We start from the raw sequence: 23,088 nt of genomic DNA on the forward strand, positions 1-23,088 counted from the left end.
CTCCTAGGTAAAGGCTAACTAACAACAGCTGCGGGTTGACATATCTGGTATCACCTGAACATTACTCTGGGAAGATCAACGGGGCCATGGATGGCTGTTGCTTGTCAGACCTGGCTTGCTAGAGGTTGCTTTAAAAAATCTGCCGTTGGTCCAAAGATGGTCCAATGCGATACGTCATCTTCCTTCGTTTCTAGCCAGCGCGTTATTCCCAGCGATGTACTGGCCAAATGGAGTCCCTCGAGTCTATGCGGTTAATGGCCCTGGTATTCAACTACCGGAAGTCGACGATAATGCGCAAAGCGATGCTGGCAGCTCCCGGGAGGGCGGAGACCAGGGCTCCCGTGCGGAACGCAGCAGGACCGCCGCCGAGAGCGGCCTCGGGAGCGGAGCATGCTGGGTAGACGAACCCATAACTGGCCTTTGCGTTTCCCGTAGCGGGCACTTGTTCGCCACGATGACAAAGTCCTCCATTGCAATTTGGCAAACTAGAGTACGCTATGTATTCATCTTGATTTTTAAATTTGATGTTCTAATACATTTATAGCCGACAGCTGTGGTGGCCGCAGTCAAGCGTTCCGACATCTCATTGGAAAAATACGGCCCAAATGCGGCGCTACTTCTACGTCCCGACTCCGCCATTGTTGTTGTACAGACTCTCCATGGATATTTAATCACCTACTCCATCGCAACAGATGCCAATTCACACGTTTACCAACAGCGTTTCCCTTTCCATTCCAACCCACGCCGCCAGCACTCTGGTCGTCATTTCGTCACGGAGGAAACAACTGCCATTCTGGAAGTTAGTTTTCGTTTCAGGGTTGCCATAAAGGTGGATGCAGGAATTAGCAAGGCACTGGCACTGGACAATGAGCTGATGGTGGCGACGGTGAAGCCAGCCGCTATCCAGTTAATTCGATGGACTCCCGATGATACTGGACATCAAACGAGCACGGAGCTCTTAAGCAGGATCCCGTTTATTTCTAAGAAGTCTACAATTGTAGATATGGTCTACGACCGTGCTATGAACATTTTTCTGTGGATTACGAGCGATGGCCAAACTTATGCGGTACAGCGCCTCAGGGATGACGCGGAACATTCGTCTGAATCGAAGTCCCAGTTCAGGGGCCATAGATTCCATACCCCTGAAAATGACGGACAAAAAGCACTTCACGTGGCTGTGAATGCGAGGTTTTCCCTACTCGCCGTAGCCTGTGCAAACCGTGAGGTGTACGTCTACGTAGCGAAAGACTACATGGGAAACATACCCCTTTCACATAAACTTGAGCTCCCTGCGTCACCAGCTTCTATGGGTCCTGGATCATTTATGAGCTATTCTCCTGATGGCTATTGCCTTTTCGCGGGCTATAAGTACGGCTGGACTACATGGAGTGTATTTGGTAAACCTGGAGGAACTAGCTTTGCCACTGACCGTGATCTAGCTACCAAGAATGGCGAGGCTTGGCTGACTGGAGTCTCTATGGGTTCTTGGATTGGTGGTGGTTCATACATTATCCTAACAGCACCGGAGGATAGCCATATCTGGGTGCTAGAAACAGCTCGCAGCGCTCTAACTGGATGCTTCTCCTCAGCGAACATGGCGAGAGCGCTACTGCAAACGGGAACAGAAATCATTTTGTATCGCGGGCACGACTTACCAGACCTCACTACTATATCGGGTAAAGATTACCTTTGGCATCACGCCCAGTATCCCCCTGCTTACCTCCATGCGCAATGGCCAATCCGGTCTTGTATTGTTTCTCAGGATGGCCGATATGTGGCAATTGCCGGCAGAAGAGGACTTGCTCATTATAGTGTCCAAAGTGGGAGATGGAAAACGTTCGATGACCCGAAGGCTGAAAACTCCTTTGCTGTTCAGGGCGGGTTGTGTTGGTATGGACATATCTTAATTGCTGCTGTTGAATGTGATAATTCCTACGAGGTATATGTTCTAATTCTCTCTAAATTAATTCCGGACCTTAAAACTAATTGGCATAGTTGCGGCTATACTCTCGTGAGCTTTCCCTTAGCAGTTCTTCTGTGCTATATACCGAGACTCTTCCTGCGCCTGCCGTATTCATCGGACCTTCCGGGGAAGACTCGCTCTTGGTCTACACATATGACAATATATTATATCACTATGTGATAAATGCTACGCAAACGAGAATCAGCCTTGTTCAAGTTGGTCAGATAGCCTTTCATGGCATCGTTAGAGCTCCTACACGAGTTCGGGCCATCAGTTGGGTATTGCCTGACAGCCAGCTCCGTAAGCAACTTTCCATTCTCGTCTTCAACTTGGTCTAAGAAAACTAACACGGTTCAAAGGAGATGGTGACCCTTCCCAGGATGTTTCTGTCGCATCAGTTCTATTCCTCGTTGATGGAAAGCTTGTATTGCTACAACCATCAGTTTCGGAAGCGGGCGATTTGAAATATGACATGCGCATTGTTGCCCACGATGTGGAGTACTACATTTTAATGCGTGATCAGCTGTCCTTCAACTTTGCTCCGCCCTCCGACGAACCAACCACTCCGGCAGTGGGAACCGCAGTTAGCGCGTCTCAGACTAACATATCTTTAAGAGATTCTTTGTGGATCTTTTGTGGCAAAGATTTACTTGTGTGGAGTGATGTACTGGATGTTCTCCGTCCAGTCAGGGGCTCTCAAAATGAAACAGTGAAGCCCTTGCCTATACCAGTTGACTTTTACCCATTATCTATACTTCTTAATAAAGGCGTTGTGCTTGGTGCTGAGCCTGAAATGATTCAGAGACGAGATGTTACGTTTTCCCTCCTTCGATTTGCCATTAGAGTAAGTCATACTCCCCATCAGATAGAATCGCTAGTTCCCTGACTCTAACATGTTATCAGACACAACTATTCCTACCGTACCTCCTCCAACACAACTTAAGCCAGCTCGACACGCCATCAGCTCTCTCCCTCTGCCATCATTACTCACATTTATCCTATTTCCCCCACGCACTAGAAATACTACTGCACCATGTGCTGGATGATGAAGTAGACAATCAAGAACGCCAAGCCCAGCAGGATGGAACAGCAAGTCACCAGCTGCTACCTACCGTGCTTTCCTTCTTGCAGTCCGCTATCCCAACCGATGTTTATCTGGAGATTCTTGTTCAGTGTACCCGAAAAACAGAACTTCGATCATGGCGTACCCTGTTCGCTCACCTTCCTCCTCCAAAGGAACTATTCGAACAAGCTCTCAGATTAAACTCCCTGAAGACAGCTGGAGGCTATTTATTGGTACTTCAGGCATTTGACGAGAAAGAGGACGGAGGTGCCGACAAGGGAATTGAAGATTCCGTCGTCCGTCTTCTCAGACTAGCTTCACAGAAGGGCGACTGGGAGCTATGCGGGGAGCTAGCCCGTTTCGTGATCGCCCTAGATGATTCCGGGGAGATGCTCCAGCGTGCCGTCGTTAAGGTTGGATTGAGAAGGGGAGACCAGCCGTCGCCAAACCCTTTAGGCGTAAATCGGACCGGCAACGGAACCGTGTCCTCCAGTGGAACCTTGGGGCTGGCCCTCACTCTACCTGAACAAGACCCTGCATCACTCTCGCCTAATAGTATTGGTAGTCGGCGACACAGTAGAAGAAACGGCGTGCTTACTCCGTCTATCCCTCCTAGCACGTCAGCAACTCTATCACCGTCCATCTCACAACAATCCAAAACCGATCCTGCTGATGAGGACAGAGACCATTCTACAGACAACCTTGCTTCCTAATCGCCATCCCTACCAGCAGCTCTGCCTCATATGTTGGGGTAAACCTTACCGTGATTATTTACCCCTTAGCGCATTGCGTTTTCTTTTACTTATATCCTCCTCTTTACTATTGTTGCTGCTCATTTATTGATATATATATATATACGTATTTACGTCTCAGCGTTTTGGCCTCGTGTATTCCTACCTTGGTTTCGTTTAACTTTCATTCATCCCATTGTAGCATGGACAGGAGGTTTTTCACAAGTGCGTAGGTTAGTTAATTTGAGACTTTATTTGGTCTTGTTTTAGCCTCTAGAATAGAATTTTCTTCGTATCTGGCCTCTATAAGTACTTATAGCCGCCTCTGTACTTAGATATGTACGAAAACAGGGTTTTGAGGTCGTCAATATCGGGCGGATCATTAAGCTTCGTTCTGTTATCCCTCATTCTTCCCACCATTATGTGTTAAAGGGGAAGAAATTGTATATCCAGATAGGTTGAGATGAGAATATCACTCAATCCAAGATATTTGGGTCCATTCCTATCCAGAATGTAAACATCTGGATGATAGGTAGTTATCGATATCCACTCAAATGAATCACGATCAACCACAGCCAACCCAAAGCGCCTCAAGCCATAACAAATTAAACCAAGCAGAGAACCAGGGAAAAAAAATTCCACGGGAAGGCAAAAAAAAAAAAAAGACAGAAGTAAAACCCCTCTCTTCCCTCACCCCACCCAGCACCTCACCCCACAAGTTCAATCTTCCAGAGCCCATCCCCCAAATAATGCCCTTCATCCATCACAACCCCTTTCCCTTTCTTCTTCATCTCCTCCGTGCCCACCTTCAACGGCCCAACCATGCAAATCTCCTCCTTCCCTTCCGCCTTAATCGCCACCACTTCCCCAGCCTCAATCTCTCTTTCGCCGGGATTGTTCGCGGGGTCCGGCAGGCTGCCGCCGGCTGAAGTGAGGCCGGGGGCCATGAGTGCAGCGCCCGAGAGGACGAAGCGGATGGCGCCCCGGTCTATGCCGATGGTATGGACGGCATCGGGGAATTGGTGTAGGACTCGCAGGTGGGGGATCGGAGGGTTGTCGAATGATTGATAGAGGATGGGGCGCGAGTCGATTGTGTAGAGGGTTACGCGGTCTGGGACGTGTCTGCGGAATTGAACTGTGATTAGTCAATGTGGTGCGTGGTGAGGGTAAAGGTGTGATGTGGCCGAGATAGGAGTGTGTAGTTGTGGGCTGGATCTCGCAACTCACAGCTTGACAGCCTCCAGCGAAGCCTTTTTGGGTATTAGCTCATCGATATAGGGCTCAAAGCCGGGATATGTCTCGACGAGCTTTTGTTTGATAGCGCGCTGGACGGAGGATTTGACTTTGGACCTTGCGCCTAAGGAGACACTGGAAGAAAGCTGTAAGTAGGTTTTTTTTTTTGATGGGAAACAGAAACTAGAGACAAAGGATATATATCAAAACGCTATCAAAACACGAGCATTCTCCGATAGAGCGGAGCAATATCTTGTCCATCTGCTTTGAAGCTCTCTCTCCCCTTGGTGTAGAGCGGGGCAGTTTTGAATCCGATGCAAAACGGAGAACGCGGAGACAGGGTGGGCAATCCTTACTCTTTTTTAAACATTGTAAATAGAAGCACAGCGGACAGACTGACAAAAGGAAATTGTCAGATTCTAGTGTCCGGGTCTATGGTCTAAATGCTTCTATCGACTAAGTTGACGTCTGGGACCAACTTCCGCCCGCTTACTTTTTGTTGCGCAAGTGGCACAAAGCGCCCGACGCGGGGGCTATACGTAAAAATTGTGGTTGGCGCCTCGCAGAGTCACAGCATGAATGCGGTCACACAATCTACGTATCTAGATGGAAAAAGGGCCATATGGAGGAGTTGTGGTTCCTGCTCACATTATAATTATTTGTATTTATTGAGCCAGCCTGCTAAATAGCCAAAAGGCAAAGATCCCATATGCTTTACTGGGAGTTCACCTATGCCTTTGCGGCACCAGCCTTAATCAGGACAATATCTCCATCTTCCACAACATAATCTTTGCCCTTCGTAAGAACCTTCCCAGCAGCTTTGACAGCTGCTTCGTCCCCATACTCTCGTAGCACATCATAGTTGAACACAACACATTGAATGAAAGTTTTCTCAAAATCTGCAATACAAAAAATATGTCAGATTTTACTCAAGTGGGGCAGCGGGATCACAAAACAGTGGAGGTTTAAAAGGGATATGGACTCACCAGTGTGAATGACACCAGCAGCTTGGGGAGCTTTGGTGCCCTTTCGGATAGTCCATTGTCTCACTTCATCAGCGCCAGTGGTGAAAAAGCTGCCAAGTTGAAGACATTGTCGCATAGTTAAAATGATCTTGGGGAGCGCCGACTTGGTTCCAAGATTTTTGCATTCCTCCTCGGCAGCTGCATCATTTTCGAAGCGGGTAAGTCTGTCTTCGAAAGATACAGAGACTGGGATTATAGGATCCCCGGGGGAGTTGGTTTTGATCCATTCTGCAACCTTCGGCAGGTACTTGTTCTTTTGCCTGATATAGTCCCTTTCGCTGAGGTTGACCAAATACACAACTGGCTTAGCAGTCAGGAGAAATAGAGGGTTAATTACTTCAACCTATGTTTTGTCCAGTCGTAGTTAGTCAATGGGCCCTCCACCAAAGCAACATCAGAAATGGGTAGAGTATATTAAAAGTGAAATTGTTATCAGGGTTGGATTCAAATCTCAATATGGCCTCAAACGTGAGATATAAAAACGAGGCCATTCGAAGAGCTGGGATTATATCGAGCGTTGTGCTCTTGTTCATCATGGTAATTGCACGAGAAGGAAATAACGTAACGGAAAAAAAAAAAAAAAAAAAAAAAATGCAAGGCTGCAAGTTAGAACATACCTCTTTAGGAGTCCAATCCCCTTTTCGAATATCCTTGCCCTCCTTCAGCCACTCCAGAATCCTGCCAACAGTGGCCTCCTCCTCTTTCAATTTTTTCATCTCTAAGCTCTGGCCTCCTCTCCTAGTTTGCTTTGCAAGGGCTTCGAGAGCCTTTTCGACGAATTCAATATCTTTGATCCGTAGCTCCTCGCTGATGATGTTCAGGTCCCGAACGGGATCGACATCACCCTCGACATGAATAATTTCTGCGTCGTCAAAACATCGAACGACCTGGAAGATAGCATCCACAGCACGAATATGTGACAGGAAAGCATTTCCGAGACCAGCACCGGTTGAGGCGCCTCGAGTTAGACCAGCTATATCATATACCGTTAAGTTTGCAGGTACCCTGGACTTTGGTTTATAATGTTCACATAGCCAATCGTACCGTGCATCCGGAACAATGACACGGGCCTCTTCAGGGTCAATGGTTGCAAAGGGGAAGTTCGCAGGATTACCCAACGAACATCTTGTAATAGCTTGGAAAAGTGTGGATTTGCCAACATTCGCTAGACCAACCTGAAATAGCCAGAGGTCAGTAAACCAAAGTCTGGTAAGATGCATTGCATTGTGAACTGGGGTAAAATGGAGGGGAAGATTATAGAGGAATCACATGAGGAATAACAGAAGGCAAGCAAGCGGAGGGGAGTGGTACAAAGGCAGGAATCAAAAGAAGAAAAAGCAGTACAGCAAAATTGACATTATTAGTAGCTGGTCCCCACATACGATACCACTCTTCAAGTTATTCCCTGGGCGACCCAAGGGAACTTTCTCTTCTTTAACCGGTTTCTTGGGAGCCATTTTCTTCTTTCTACTTGCGAAAGTGCGGTAGAGAATCAAGCAGGGTGAATGTGGAGTGGAGTGGTTTGCGTGTAATTGAGAGGGGGTGAGGTGTTGGGATAAGGCAGAGCCAGCTGCTAGTCGTTCAAACTGGGGTTTGAGAGAAGTCAAGAGTGATCGAGAAACCACGAGGAACGGAATGGTGACGAATTGCGGCCTTCACAAGGCACAAAAGAAGGGACAAAGGAAAGGTGAGGAGGGGGGATAGAGGGGTATTAGGGGATTTAGTCGTCAGGGATTGAGCACTAAACGAGGCAGCAGGCATTCAAACAGTTAAACCTGAGTGGCCCAAGTTAGAATAATACTCTGCTCCTGAGGAGTTTTATTCGTTGCTTGGATTTTTCCTGTTGGTGGAGGTTTGAAGGTTGAGGTTGGACGGGACGGGAAGAATTTTGCTTCTTAGCTGCAGCCGCTAGCCTAATCACGTGGTACATCTTGCCCTAACCCCAGCGAACGACGAATCAACACGGCATCATCTGCATCGTTTATCTCGAAACCAACAAGAGTTCAGATTCAACTACATGAATGAAGTTATTCTTTGCCGTCTGCCTCAGGTACTTTGGCTCTGCTGTCATGGGAATTAGTAGATATCTTACGTGGCACTCTTGCGTTAACTAGGCTATAGAGAGAACTCCTCCGACATCCACAAGTCCTAGGATATCTACATCCACGGCAGACCGCGCCTGATAAATGTGCAGCAATATGTATGTTAACCTGATGCTGTTCATATTCACCTGGTTGTTATTGATGATGACACCTAACGAGGTGACATCATCCTCTCGTGGTATGTTCAGCTATGCACCAGATAGGTTGAAAACCTGACCTGACAATTGGAAACACTGAAACGCACATCTCAGCCCGAATTATCATTTATATCACTTCTGCTTCGCTGTTCGCCGAGATATTCTGCTTTCATGCACGCGGACGAAAATCAGATGGTAAGGCGATCTGTCAAACAAGAAAAGCAGCGCCTTGGGCAAATGCTACCCACCTCACTTTTTCAGTTCGAAATTGAATCATAACTATTAAACAACTCCGCAAAAATACGGAACAAAACCGGGGTGCAATTGCACATTGAGGCATCATCCCTAATCACGCACTGAATACTAGAAACCTTTGGCATATATAATATATGTAACAAATATCAACCGTATGCTGTTTTTTAAGCTGCATTCATAGGAAGGCCTAGAGGTCTCACTATATATACACCTGAACCGCGGGTGGGTTTAATACCTAGAACGGCTTCTAGTTATACTCGGCCCTCCTTTGGGATCGGCTAAATTCTCATTCCTTTCTCCATTGTTGAGTTTGAATCTGTCCATTTGGTATAGGCTCAAATATGAGGGGGATAAGTGATTTGCACCTCATCAACAGATGCAGGGGGAAAATAGATTCAGTTGGACTCATTCCAAAGAAAGAGGAATGGAGGAGGACGGAAAGGATACGATCTACACGATAAGTATATCTTGCCTGATACAATATCCATGAAATGTTAGCTTTTAAATTAAAACAAGCATAATAATAATAACAATAACAGGGATAGTAATAATAAGACGAGATACCTTCGAAATTCCACTTTCTTCAACTGTCCATTGCTGCTCCTGCTGCTGCTACTCATCGATCAACTAGCACACAACCAACAGGCCCACCCACACTCTCAACGGAAATAAATATCCGACCTCCTCGCCTGTATGACTTTCAGCGGAGGTAGGCTCTAGAAATGGCCATCTCCACACCCGATCCCCTCACAACAACTTGTTCGATCAGCTCTTGTTCCCTTCACCCAGTCTGCTCGTCTTCCCCAACCTTGATCCTGACCAAAACCACCCTCCCTTCCAAAATGCCAGGACCACAGCAAAGACCACCAGCAACGAAACTAACCCTCTCGAACCCCGAATACGTAGAAACCGGAACACCCTTATCCCTCGCCGACGAGTAGCCGTCGAGAAAGAAGTGTCCGTAGTATGATCACACGCCGTTGACCCTTCATATATCTCGGCGTGAGAATGCGTGCGTGGATGACCATGATGCTCCCTAAGTTGGGCAGAGCGCGCATCATAGTCGTCGTCGTCCATATCAAATGTCGACCCGTCCCCACGGGTTGGCAGTGGAGTGGACAGAGTCACTTTCGTGAAGCCAATTCTGTGCAGTTGTTGGACGGTCCAGCGCTGGAGCTGGTGCTTGATGGAGAGGGCCATTTTGCTGGGGTTGTCTTAGCTCGATGAGGTAGACGAGAATCTAGATGGAAACTGGGAATGAATTCATGGGAAGACAAGATGTAGAGGAACGGCCACTTCCGTCCTTGTAAATGGAGTCTTCCCAGTTCGTTAATCCGCGTGTCTTCGGCAGGAACGGAGCTGGTTAGACGAGATGTATCCTTGTACTTGATGGATGGACTCTGGGATTAACGTCGCTAGCCAGGCGATGTTTTGGGTTGGGCAAATACTAAACTAGCTGAAGGAAGGGTGGCGGGAGCGATATCAAGGATTGGTGTAGAGTATCCAGCTCAGGTCTGGTAAGTTTTTCAAAGAGATAAATATATATAGATGAAAATCGCCTTTGAATGCCGTATTTTATTGATCGATGTAGAAAATTTTGTAGGTGTAAGCCACCTAGAAAAAGCTCAGGTGTCTAGCAGGTCCGCTATACCCATAGGCTGAATCCGCCAGCTTTTAAATACCCGCAGCGGCAAATTCCTGTCGGTCCAATACAAAAAGTCCTGAGCGAATTAGACCCCTAGTAAGCACGTTTCTTCAAAACCAGGTCACTTGAAGTGGTAACGATAGACAAGGTAGCCTCGCTAGTTAGTCAGGCGATTGGAGGAAGGATATCAAATAGAGAAACAGCGTCAGCTCTGAAAGGGACTAATATATATGTGTTTGTGTATGTGCACACATAAATGTGCCTGCATTTCTCATCCTTCTTCTGAATGGGCAAAAACACGGATGTCGATTGATGAAGAGGGACAGTGCCAGACCACGTCATCTTAATTCCCCACACTGCCGGGAATAGTAAGGAAAGCGACGGAAAGAAAAGAAGGGAAGGAGGACGTAGTTATAGGAAAACAGCTTTCACAGTCAACGGAATCAATCATACGGCAAGTCCCAAGCAACAGTAGATATAAAAAAAAGTTAAAAAAAAAATTAAACAAAAATAAAAACTCAATAAAATCAGAGGAACACTAAGCAAACAAAGAAATGGCAGGGGCAATGGTAAAAAAGGACGCGAAGGGAGCAAGGATATATTTAAATGTATGGTACACTTGGAAAAAGTTAAAAGGAAAAAAGAGAAAAGAAATTCTGGACGACGCACGCACAATATGAGATACCAGTTCCCCTTCCCTTCCCAAATCAAACACATTCCCAGGTTCAGTTTAGGTCAAGCATAACAGCACAGTAGATAAAACAAAGGGAGAAGTAAGTATAAAATAAACATGAACAAAAGCGGGAATCAGAGTGCGGGAAAAAAAAGGAAGAGCCACAGCAAAATATTCCACCAACCCCATAAAAGATTTGAGCTACTGTCCGAGTTGTAGATGAAACGCCAAAAAAAGCAAAGGAAAAGAGGAAAAGGAGATTTGACGCAAATGAATACGTTACGTGACCATCACATCTTCCCCACTTCGATCCATGTCCTGATCTTGATCCTGGGTCTGATCTCCTTCTTGATCCTGATCGCCATCCAGAATCCCAAGAAGTTGGGCATACGGGACGGTGACACGTTGAAGGTCTCGATGCTTACCTATAGCAGATTTAATAATCAGATAAAAGGATAAAAATGTTTGACAACAAAGAAATAATAAAAAGGCAAGAAAAGGGGGGAAATAAAAGGCGCACCTAAAGCTAAGACAACCTCGTTCAACAGCGTCCTCCTTGGCCATCCGCAAAGCTTATCCGAACCGTTGCCCCAGGTACCAGGTCCGGATTCTTCCTTACTACCCTGAGCTAATGATAACTCCTTAGACTTCACCGCTCCTCCCTCCATCCTCCTCGCAACACCGTTAGTATAACAGCTATCCTCATCAACCTCATTCGCGCAATCCTCAAAAATGCCGCCAAGAAGCCCTTCCAGTAACTCTTCCGCTTTCATTTTCGCTCCCTCAGCCCCGAGCCGTTTTGCATACATGGAAAGATAAAGGCGGAACTCCTCCTTGGCGCCAAGGGCGAGTGCGGCGGCAACACGGTTTTCTAGATGGGCAACAGAGACGCCAGCCTCAAAGCCCTCGAATCCCTCGCGGGAGAGAAGTGCCTTAATCAAACGCTGTAGGAAGAACCCACGACCTCGCACGAGTGCCTCGTCTGTGGTGTTACGTTCGAGGAAGGGGATCACGCCTGCTGACACCGGTGTTGTTCGAGTTTCACCGTCCTGTCGACTACTAGGAGCAATCGCAGCAGCAGATGAGGGAGAAGAAGCGGAGATAGACTGCAGGTTCCCGATGGACGAGTCTTTAGTGTTCCAGTACTGGCTGCCAACGGCCCACCAGCCCTCGGACATCCTTTGCCAGGTATATAGGGCAGGGGAGTAGCTGTAGCCGTCTCCGTTGGAGAGTGTGACGATTATGCGACCTTCGGAGTTTAATCGAGCAGCATTAATTGCGGGTGCAGGGGTAGCGTTGGGGCCTAGGGTGTGAACTGCTGCGTCCAGGATTGGAGCGAGGGAGATTGGTGGGTGAGGAGAGGACAACGTAGTCACGTTCCACACGTAGCACATGCCCACCGCATTTATGCAGAGAACCCATGGCCCGTTACATTCCAGAATCACAGGTTGGGCCTCCAAGACCAGAGCATTGAGCAGTCGACGTCCTGCTGGCGTCCAGATATATACTGATCCATCCTCCGATGCTGCAGACCATAATTTGCGGTTGCCTGTGACGAGAAGAACTGTTTTTGGGATGAAATCCTGCCACAGTGGTTGATCTCCGCGCGTAAGAGTAATCCGTACTGGTTCCCGATCTATATGACGGCCGGAAGAGGCAGGAGGGTTACGAGCTTCGAAAATGATATCTGCTTTAGGCCTTGGCGGGGCTCCTGAGTTCCCCCCCGCCCCCGTTGCTGCCGTTGTATCTGCTAAAGTAGTAGGGTTTCCTGACGAATCTATCGCTTGCAAAATATGGCTTCTGATCTTTGGCACAGCTAACCGTAGTTGGCTAATCGCCATACACGGATTAACCACAGCGGGCCTGATAAACTCTGGAGTCGGTCGAGGCCCTCCTTGAGCATCTCCAGGCTGCGCAGGTCGCAGACCTTCAGTCGCATTTGCCAGAATGGGCACAGATCCATTTTCCGAAGCCAATGCAACTCTCTTCTCGACAGACACCTCCTCATCCGCCCCTTCAATCTGTGCAAATTTTCGCTTATTCCCAAATAGTAGAGCCGCTAGACCGCCTTTCGGCAGGGCGTCAAATGGTTTTGAGAGATCTAGTATTGAGTCCGGGCCGTCAGGTCTTACGCTAGTGTTCATCGCCGTAGCCACCAACCGTGATTGGGGGAGGGACGACTCCGCACCGCCTGCACCCGAGACAAGGAGAGGTTGAATGCGCTTTTTCCCATCCTTGGTATAGGTAGGTCTTTGTTTGAGCCTCTCGAGTTTGGCCGCATACGGGTCCGGCTTATCTTGCTCCTCACTGGTCCCGTTCACAGGCCCATTAGGTTGGCCTTTCTGGGCAACGTTAGTACCACCACCAATTGGCGTAGAAGCTCCAGCAGGAGTCGTCGCATTAGAAGGCAGATTGACCGACGCGCTATTGGCACCCCGATCAGTAGAAACATGGCCATCTCCCATCAAAGCACCCATACGGCCTTCGACTCCCTTAATCTCACCAGCCTTGCTCTTTTCCTCTAGTAACAAGCCATTAGTAGACTCGACGATGCCAGCACCCCTTCTATTCGTGCCGAATTTCGTAAGTGACTTTTCATTCTCTTCTAAGGGCATAGGCTTTCCCAGTTCGTTGTTTTCAAATCGGACACAAAGGATCGTACCGTCCAGAGCTGTCACAAATAACGATTTGCCATCTGGCGACCAAGACAGGTCTGAGATGGCTTTGGCGGCTAGGTCCTGTGTGACTACGACTGGTCGTGGGTTGCTTGTGATCCATATACTGAGGGATTTATCCGCGCCAGCGCAGGCAATGACGGTAACCAGCGAATGCATCGGATGGCCCTGTTTATCAACAGGGGGTCTACTGGTAGGCTGTGAATCGTATAACCGAGGTGAAAACGCGCAAACTTCAATAGGGCCCTCATGGCCGATTAAATTGATATCCCCATCCCAAGATCCACGGTTAACTATCGCGACGGAGCTGACGGGTCCATTAACAGCATTGGCAGCAGCGATATGGTTACCGTCGGGCGACCAAGAACATCTCCTAAAATACGTAGTAAGGGGCGAGTTGACAAACGGCGCGGATATCGTTTGCTCCAGAACGAAGTTATTCATCTGATCGTGGGCCGTTGAGTTCGGGGTTGGTGGTGTGAAGCGGAATATCCGCACAGTCCTATCATCACCTGCTGTAGCAAAGTACTTGTTCGCCGGATCAAAGGTAATGCCTTTGACGTGACTCTGGTGGTTGGAGATCGTCTTCAACTTCTCAAAGGTATGGCCTGACCATACCACAACCTTCGAGTCCAAGCCAACGGAGACAAGAATGGAAGAATCATACGACCAGCCAAGATCTTGGACATCGTTATCGTGACCGATCAATCTGCGTATTGTTCGCCAGTTCTCAACTGGAGGCGGTTCATTTGTGCCTAACAAAAAATACATTAATATCTAAGTTCAGAAATAGAAAAGAGGAGAAGTACAAAAACACAAATAATAGCGCGTTTGTTGTTGTAGTTTCAGATAGATAAAAGCACCCTTACCAAAGCTCGACGCATGCGATGGCGGATTTGATTCTAGCACATAGATACAAACAATCTTATCATCCGCCCCAGACGCAACGTATCTGCCATTTGGCGAGAATCGCACGGCATGAATGGTCCCGGAATGATTACTCATGGATGCCAGCTGGCGTGGTTTTTTCGCAGAGGCAGGGTCAGCGACATTGTAGATTGCGTCTGTTGACCAGATACGAACATGGCCATCTATGCAATTCTTGAGTTAGAGATAAGACACCAAGCCATTATCCTGAGTGTAAATCCCTCAAAATCCCATTCACACAGGTCAGGGCATGTCCGCAGGGGACTTGGTGTCGGAGAAACGAAGAGAAAGTGGTTTATGTATATATGCATGCATCGCAACCAAAAATCGAGCGCTCACCTCCAGCAGCTGTAACAAGTCTCTTCCCATCCGGCGAAACATCGCAGCTGTAGACCTCGAAATCTTTCCGTTCACCTATAGTATAACAGAGCACCATCAGGTCAGCAAACTCAGCAATCGAAGGAAGTAAAAAGGAATACATTGTCCCCGCCAGCGCGGATACAAATAGGCACGTAGTAAACAGTGAAAAAAAGAGCACATACCCCCATGCGTCAGCCAAACAGGCTTGATAATATGCATCTTCCCTTTTGCTCCTCTGCCCTGTCTCTATTGCCCAATCTCACTTTTTCCTTCTCCTCGTCTCCTTTCCCGAGCTTTCCCCCTTTGCGCGTTTCCTATTTCCCCCTCGACGTCGCTCTGGCTACTATCCGCCCCGTGCCGTCGTCTCCTCCTCGCTCTATGCGTGCCTTTGCGATTTAACTCTTTTCTTGGCTACTGGGCTTGCGCGAATGCAGGTGCAGGTGCAGGTGCGGGTGCGGGTGTGGGTGAGTGGAATACGGTATGAAAACAGGGCGCAGAGGACTCGAGCATCTCAGAGCTTTAATGGTAGCGCGGGAATACTTTGCCGGAGGAGAATCGAGGTTCTTCGAGGGGTCCAGCCGCGGGGAGAGCGGAGTGTATGGAATAATCAGTTGTGTCCTCCCTATCCAATAAATACATGAATGAGTGGACGAGCAGAATGCGAAGGACGGGGCGAGACGAAGGGGAACACAGTCGGGTTGGTCAATCTTTCGTCCTCCTAGCTGTGAGTAGCGGGAGGTTGTGTCGTGTTGTGTTGATGCCGGTGCTAACGTGGCCGGAGTGGTTGTGGTGGTTGGTGATCGTTGAAGGTGTCGTTGAGTGAGAGGTTTTGGGGGAGTTGGCGCGGGCGTTGCCTGCTTGGTTCCGCGTTTTCTGCGGCGTGGTGCCAATTTCAAGGAACAGAGTTTGGCCGAGCTGCTTTGAGTCTGGGGAAGAGGAGCCTGGTCGACCATGCCATGTATTGCATGGATGGCTGATCTTTGATATAAGTTATAACAATCGGACTGTGTAGCTGCATTTTAATTTATCCATTGTTTTTTTTATTAGTTACAAGCATCAAACGCTCGCTTAAATACGCTCGCTTTGCTGCTTGCGCACCCCCCTCTATCATTTCCACCCTCTACCCCTACCCCCTCTACCCTACCACCGCCTCTACCGCACCGCAGCCCCCCTATCACTTCCACTCTCTACTTCCACCTCTCTCTTACCACTTCTATCATCTCTTCTGCTCTCTACCCTCTCTACCGCCACCACTACCTCTACCACCCCTACCACCCTCTTCCACCCCGTATCACCCCTATCACCCCTATCAGATTAATCAGAGTCATACAGGCTGCAGAGCCAGCTGTTCAATCCCATCCATGAATTCAAAGAGATGCACATGTTATCACATGAGATCATGTTACATAGCATTTAGCAGTGTATGCCATGAACACAGAGATCAAAAAATGAACATAGAGAAGAGTATAAGGAATGTAAATACTGTAGAGAATGTATGAAAAGAGCAGAATGAAAAAAAGATTGAAGATTTGAAGATTGATCTGAGCTTTATGAGCTGGAGCTCAAATATTTTTGATGAGGTGCATGTGATGTCATCCTACAGCGATTTTTGCATTGAAAAGTTGGTTTTTCTATAATAAATAGAGAGATAAATAGAGAGAAAATAGAGAGATTTAACAGTTGGTATATTTACACACACGATAGTTAGAATACAAGTACACTCTTGACCTCCCCTCCTTTTGTTCTGCTGGCCGGATGCCCTGTGGAAAAACCGACGCACGTAGAAGTAGAAATAAAATGAGACGACTGAAAAAAACTTAAAAAGGATCAAATTCACTGGCTCCTTCAAAATGCTGAGCGGCGTAGACAAAAAATCCTTCCCTGGTTTTCTTTTTTCAGAACCTAATTGGAAAAAACGAGGCAAATAAATAGGGATGAAAAGGCTGATGATATACTCGAAGTGGGGTGATCAAACAAGAAAGGAATGGGGGGCGAGAGAGAGAAATGGTGATAACGGTGAAATCCGGACAGTACATTCAGTTTTGAAAGCTAATAGACGGGACGACGAGCGTATGGGTGGCAGTTTGAGTTAGTCAAATCACGACTTTCTCCGCTGACTCGTTTGCTCGAATCCCTCAAGCACACTATCCGCAACGTCCCCTGGCGGCGCAGGAATGTTTTTAGCGGTGTCTCCGAAGTGATTCTGCGTCAGCTCCCCGGCCCTCGTCCTCTTCTTGGACCCTTCCTCGCCTTCTCCACCGTCTTCTTGTGATCCCTGCTCCCGTGCCCCAATCGCTTTTGCAGCCATAGCCTTAACTTGCCCTTCGTTCACCTTCCCATAGACGGCCATGGCACTGGCAATCATACCACTAATATCCCCGACATTCCCAGGAACAACAACAGCGGTGCCCTCGCGCGCCAGCTTCGAGAAGGCCTCGACATATTTCTCGGCAACGCTCAGACTGACGGCACCCTGGGCATTCTCCTGGCCGTCCCGCATGGCTTTGGCCACAGCATCAATCCCCTTCGCCGTTGCAGCGGCCTTGAGCATGATCGCTTCCGCCTCACCCGTGGCCATGTTAATCTGCTCGCTCCGAAGGGCCTCGGAGGCAAGGATGACGGACTGCTTGCGGCCCTCCGCGATGTTAATGGCACTCTGTCTCTGACCCTCGGACTCCAGGATTTCGGCTCGCTTGGACCTCTCCGCGGTGACTTGGCGGTGCATAGCGGCAACCACGCCGTCGGGGGCATGGATATCTCGGATTTCATATCGAAGACAAACAACACCCCAGTCCTGCGCAGCCTCGTTGATCGCCTGCGTAATATTCGTGTTGAGCGTTGCACGCTCCTTCAGCACATGATCCAGAGTAAGTTGGCCAATTTCTGATCGCATTGTAGTCTGTGCAAGTTGCGAAATGGCGTATTCCGCATCCTCCACCCCGTAGCTGTAGCGGAAAAGAAAAAAGAGTCAGCAATTCACCGTCCCCTCATATCAATATAACTTTAGTAAGAGAACGCGCGAATCTTGACAAAAAGGAAGATACCTAGCCTTATAAGCATCAAACACCCTCGTATATAACACACCATCCAACTCCAAAGTAACGTTATCCGCTGTAATCGCGTTCTGACTCGGAATCTCAATCGCCGCCTCCTTCAAACTCTTAACGTACGCGATACGGTCCAAAAACGGCACTAGGATCGCCAACCCGGGCTCGAGAATCCGATTAAACTTCCCCATGCGCTCCACAATCCACGCGGTCTGCTGTGGCACGAACCTGATCACCGTGTTCATGGGCAGTGATTGTCTGTGTGAGAAGTAGGTGGTTGGCCCCGGTTGAGCGCTGGAGGGGAAGCCAAAGGAATTTTCGCCCGCAAGGGGGCGGGGAGTGTTTGTGAAGTGTCGAGTTTGGTTGGGACATGTTGATACGCGGGGTCTGGGCGAGGAAGAGGAGGACAGTGAGCTGGTAGTGGAGGGGAGTGTGGCGGTTGCGGGAATGAAGGAGCGGGAAGCGGCTCTGGATATTAGTAGGTGGTTTGGCAGGTGCAACCGCACGCCGCTCGATAATACCCGCCGCGTTGCTGCGTCCATATTGTCTGTATATAGCTGAAGGCACCTAGTAGGCTATATGCAGAATTAAATGGAAGGTTTGGCGGAAAGCAGAAAGCCGGAGAACAAACAGTCAGTCTGGATGTTTTGCGGACTCATTCTGACCTTGCGGGAAAGCGGGAACATCTCATAAGGGCCCAATCCGGAAAGATTTGCCGAGCTCCGAATTATAAATATAACTTCGTAAAATTGAAATTAGAAAAATTAACTGGAAAATTATTGAATAATTAATGTGAAGCTATTATTACAGAAAAATTATTGTAAGAAAAAGCGTTTAAATTAATTAATTAATACAATCATGTTGGGGGTCCCGGGTTGATCGGCTCTTCTACGGTTCTACCAGCAGTGCGCTGGTGGTGACTGAGCTCTTTTGTTGGTGATTACTACACCTACTGTTGGTGATTACTACACCTACCCTAGTCACGTGTCACCCCAACCTATTCATTTAGTGTAACTCGCGTAGTTAGATTACAACACAACAACATTATCCTTCAAGAGGTTATGAAGCCCTCTACGCAATGAAAAGCTGCAAAATAATGTGCAATTGACATCTCCACACGTCGTTACAAGCATGCCTAGATGATTTATTGAGTGATTGAACCCATGATCAATTTAAGATCTGGTGGGACGCCTGACTTGACACAGGAGTACATTCCAAGAAGATGAGATATTCAGGAAACCCCTGAGAATTAAACACCAGAACCTAGCGGACTGTTACCAACATCAGTGATGAGCTGAAAAGCTGCCCCAGGGGCATTTGAACCAGTTGAAGAGATGATTAATGAGTCAAATGAGTTGAACAACAAGTATGAAGATCTGGTTGAAGATGCGATGTCAGACAACATGAGTGGTTCAAGTGGTCAAAGTGATAATACAAGTGAAGAAACATGTATGAAGTTGAATATTACAAGGCTCATACTAGAAGTTGAGTGATTGAAGACAGAAAGAAGTGAATTCTCTACATTAAATGAAGATATCAGTGCAGATTTGATGAACTATCTTCAGTGAAAGAGAAGAACACTCATGATAGTGAAGATTCTTAGTGAGTTCAGAGACTAGGTCAGACTCATTAAGAAACCAGTCATTCTCACTGACTTCATGAATTACTCAATGTGAAAAGAAGAGATTCTTCTTGCAGTGAGACAATCTGAAACTGATGATATTCTAAATAACAGGCAGGTTAGTTCTGATGAGAGTGTCAGTATGAATATACAATGTTTTTGATCAGAGTGAAATATCTGACTATATAACTATATATAGTCTGTGATTATCTCACAGGTTAAATCTTATTTCATTATACTCAAGAAGTCTCAACTATCTGCTTATTCTCTATGATCTGTCATAGAGAATAATTTTGCTGAGAGGCCTGCTGTTCACAGAACTTGCCTGTTTCAAGAATTGATTGAGATAATATTAAAATCAAAGAATTCTGATCATGCATTTATTGAATGTTTAATCACAATCAGGACTGATTATATCTGATTGAGATATAATATTGAAGATTTCATGTTTTTTAACAGACTTCTTACAGAGATTAGTAAAGGTTGATTGTCTTTTATAAAGAATTGAATGAATGCAATAGAGAAGAATGAGAATGCTAGAATACTTGAAGATGATTTCATAAGATTGTGTTGAGATATTCTTCTATAATTGTCAGCTACTGATGAATCTCTCATCTCTGATGAAAAGACCTCTGCAAATAATGCTCAAGATAAGGAGAAGGAGAAGGTCTCTGAGAACAAGGACAAAGATTTCACCAAGCTGAATAGAAAGGGTAATAATGCTATTAAAACATGTTATCATTGTCAGAAGATTGGCCACATTCAAACAGATTGCTGGTTGAAATTTCCTGAAAAATGTTCTACTAGCTGTGATAAGGATAAGGATAAAGACAAGAATGTGAAGAATATGAGTGCTGCTCCTGTTCACAATGTCATGAAACAAGTATTTTGCATCAAGGAAAAGGCCTATGCAAGTGATCAGATAGAAAAAGATACCTGAATTCTAGACTCTGAATCAGATGCCCATGCCACACCTCACAGGAATCTTGTCATGGCAAAACCTCAGAAGGTGAAAGTGATGTTGAAAATGACAGACAGAACAGTAATCTCTGCTACAGCTATAGAAGATATGAAGATTTCAGTGAAAGGAATGAATATGCTGTTAAATGATGTCTGCTATGTCCTGAAGTTAGAAGTGAACCTCATGAGTATGAGTAAGCTTGTATGTCAGGGTTATACCTATAAGCAGTTGATATATGAGAATAATCATACTATGTTAATTATGTCTCCTGACTGCATGTTCTCATTTACAGCAAGATTAAATGAGAATGATATCTATGAGATGAAAAGACTGGTTATATACAGAGACTTGATCTGAACTTATGATGATGCAATGACATCAAAAGCTAGAACACCTAAATTCTGTGAATATCATGAAAATGGCGGCGGATCCATGCCTGGGAATGAGGATTATAGGTCAACAAGCTTTACTGTTTTACAAGGTCTGTGTTCAAGCAAAAATGACACATTCAACCTTTGCATCTATGACATGAGCTGTCAAGCCAGTAATGAGATTCTTCATTGATCTGGCAGGGGGTGGAAAAACACTTTTCAACGGGAATGACACCCTCACTAGAGAGGGTGCAAGTTATTGATTGAGTATAACAGATGATGCAACCTGTTTATATGATGCTGAGTTGATGAATTGTGATTTGATTGAAAAAGAGAAAATCATGATGGAACATGTTGATTCTACAGTGAACATAGCTGATGAGCTCACCAAGTCACTGGTGAAGCCTGCATTTGAAGAATTTGTCAAGAGGGTTGGCATTCAGGAAATTGAGAAGAAGAAATGATTGAATGGTAATGATGATACAGCGGATCAATGGATTTTGCATGTATTTCTTGATTTTTACAGTTATTGCTGTACAGATGCCTTTCCTAATGAGGAAATCAGGGTCTGATTCATGTAATTAATTATTATTGCATTTTTGAAAGATTTGAGGATGGGGGAGGCCCCGGGTGGCGGCTTATAGGCCACGGTGTAGCAAGGGGGGGTGTTGGTGATTACTACACCTACTCTAGTCACGTGCCACCCCAACCTATTCATTTAGTGTAACTCGCGTAGTTAGATTACAACATAACAACGTTATTCTCCAAGACCTACTCTAGTCACGTGCCACCCCAACCTATTCATTTAGTGTAACTCGTGTAGATAGATTACACACATATAACATAACTATGTTATTCTTCAAGAGGTTATGAAGCTCTTTCACAAGCCTTGAGAACTGTAATAATATGCAAATTGATATCTTCATACATCATTATAAGTGTGTCTAGATAATTTATTATGTAATTGAACTTATAATTAATCTAAGATCTGAAGAGATAATCTGACTTAATAAAAGAATACATATCTTTAAGACAGAGAAATAAGAAAACATCAGAATAGCAGATGTAAGATCACAGATTATTATTAATATTAATAATAAATCAGAAGATAGCTTCTGAGAAGCTGAGAGAAATAATTACAGATATTTCTGAATTCAGTTATTTTCTTATAGCTGCTTGAGTTTCTGATAGAAAGTCTATTAAGTATTTAATTCCTATCTCAGTTGAGAATAAGAATCTCATATTTAATTAATTTAGATTATACTTCTCTTTCAATCTGACTCTGAGACTATTGTATAATACACAGTGCATTACAATATACTCAGAATTCTCATTTGTGTTACAGAATAAGCATTCTATTGAGTTAAATCTATCATCAAATCTTTGTATATAAGATTTGAAATAGTCATGTTCTAGTTTCAGCTGTATTATAGATGAGAATATTTTCTTTTTACATTTAATTGAACAAGATTTTCACTTGAGTTTTATTTCAAATCTTGAATAATGTATACTCTTCTTTTATTTCTGTCAGCTTTCATTTCACTTGTCTAAACAAGATTCTTTTATTTTTCTCTTTATAAAAGATCAGAACACAATTTTTTGAATAAATCTGCTTAATTCTACACTCTTTTTTACAGCTGAATCAGTCAATTCATTGTCATGAATATTCATATGAGCAGGAACTCAGTGCAGATAAATTATCAGCTTTGATATTCATCTCTTTTGAATTTTCAAAACAGAGTTTAAGATCAGTTCAAGATTCATTTAATTATTATAAATCTGACTATTTCTAAGTCTTTTTAAAGCAGCTTAACTATCAGAGAATATTTATATCTCTTTCAAACAATTTCCTCTTTTATGAGATTTTATTTTAATAAGTTTGAAAGCTTTCACTATTATAAATAGTTCAGTATCAAAGACTTCACATTCAGAGTCTAGATTTCAGAAATCTGAGATAAAATTGATATTATCTTCAGTATAAGCAATGTCTGTGTCTAATCTATTCAAGTTCTCATTTTTTGAGTCATCTGAATAAATCAGAATAGAGTCTTTTATATTAATTGTAGAAATTCTCTTTAAATACTGTTTATATTCTTTCTCTTTTAATAGTTCACTTATTTGTAAGTTTATAAGAGATTCAAGCTTTTCTCTCTAGAGAGATAACTTCTCATGATCAACTTTTTCAACATTTAAAGAAGAAAATTGATTTTTAATCAGAGAGTATAGTCTGTACAGTTGAGAAGACATTTTCTTTAAAGAATTATTTTCATTTCAATCAAGAAATCTATTCTAATTCAGT

General features: G+C 45.4%; 7 protein-coding genes across 7 annotated transcripts; 2 read left to right on the top strand and 5 right to left on the bottom strand.

The window, feature by feature from the left end:
• The first annotated feature begins 2 nt into the window (after positions 1–2).
• On the top strand, positions 3–4,334 carry BDCG_05533 (uncharacterized protein). Its single transcript, XM_045421218.1, has 5 exons — positions 3–490; positions 545–1,939; positions 1,996–2,263; positions 2,323–2,807; positions 2,867–4,334. Exons 1-5 carry the CDS (start codon positions 215–217, stop codon positions 3,737–3,739), a joined length of 3,297 nt encoding a protein of 1,098 aa, XP_045277154.1. The 5' UTR covers positions 3–214; the 3' UTR covers positions 3,740–4,334.
• Positions 4,335–4,464: 130 nt separating this feature from the next.
• On the bottom strand, positions 4,465–5,360 carry BDCG_05534 (PUA domain-containing protein; the record flags this gene model as incomplete). The annotated part of the gene is made up of 3 exons (XM_045421219.1): positions 4,465–4,879; positions 4,985–5,125; positions 5,347–5,360. The coding sequence occupies 3 exons, from the start codon at positions 5,358–5,360 to the stop codon at positions 4,465–4,467; spliced, it is 570 nt and encodes a 189-aa protein (XP_045277155.1).
• A 359-nt stretch (positions 5,361–5,719) lies between these two features.
• BDCG_05535 (GTP-binding protein YchF) lies at positions 5,720–7,472 on the bottom strand (the record flags this gene model as incomplete). The annotated part of the gene is made up of 4 exons (XM_045421220.1): positions 5,720–5,889; positions 5,977–6,358; positions 6,633–7,190; positions 7,398–7,472. 4 exons carry the CDS (start codon positions 7,470–7,472, stop codon positions 5,720–5,722), a joined length of 1,185 nt encoding a protein of 394 aa, XP_045277156.1.
• Positions 7,473–9,290: 1,818 nt separating this feature from the next.
• On the bottom strand, positions 9,291–9,709 carry BDCG_05536 (uncharacterized protein; the record flags this gene model as incomplete). The annotated part of the gene is made up of 2 exons (XM_045421221.1): positions 9,291–9,324; positions 9,393–9,709. The coding sequence occupies 2 exons, from the start codon at positions 9,707–9,709 to the stop codon at positions 9,291–9,293; spliced, it is 351 nt and encodes a 116-aa protein (XP_045277157.1).
• A 1,397-nt stretch (positions 9,710–11,106) lies between these two features.
• BDCG_05537 (protein HIR1) lies at positions 11,107–15,008 on the bottom strand (the record flags this gene model as incomplete). The annotated part of the gene is made up of 5 exons (XM_045421222.1): positions 11,107–11,252; positions 11,348–14,257; positions 14,372–14,593; positions 14,769–14,843; positions 14,972–15,008. The coding sequence occupies 5 exons, from the start codon at positions 15,006–15,008 to the stop codon at positions 11,107–11,109; spliced, it is 3,390 nt and encodes a 1,129-aa protein (XP_045277158.1).
• Positions 15,009–16,887: 1,879 nt separating this feature from the next.
• BDCG_05538 (cell division cycle 20-like protein 1, cofactor-APC complex) lies at positions 16,888–18,378 on the bottom strand (the record flags this gene model as incomplete). The annotated part of the gene is made up of 2 exons (XM_045421223.1): positions 16,888–17,734; positions 17,834–18,378. 2 exons carry the CDS (start codon positions 18,376–18,378, stop codon positions 16,888–16,890), a joined length of 1,392 nt encoding a protein of 463 aa, XP_045277159.1.
• Positions 18,379–19,170: 792 nt separating this feature from the next.
• Positions 19,171–20,397, top strand: BDCG_05539 (uncharacterized protein; the record flags this gene model as incomplete). Its single annotated transcript, XM_045421224.1, has 2 exons — positions 19,171–19,285; positions 20,054–20,397. 2 exons carry the CDS (start codon positions 19,171–19,173, stop codon positions 20,395–20,397), a joined length of 459 nt encoding a protein of 152 aa, XP_045277160.1.
• Positions 20,398–23,088: the final 2,691 nt, after the last annotated feature.

This window comes from Blastomyces dermatitidis (assembly GCF_000003525.1).
Source record: "Blastomyces dermatitidis ER-3 genomic scaffold supercont1.5, whole genome shotgun sequence".
Lineage (NCBI taxonomy): Eukaryota > Fungi > Ascomycota > Eurotiomycetes > Onygenales > Ajellomycetaceae > Blastomyces > Blastomyces dermatitidis.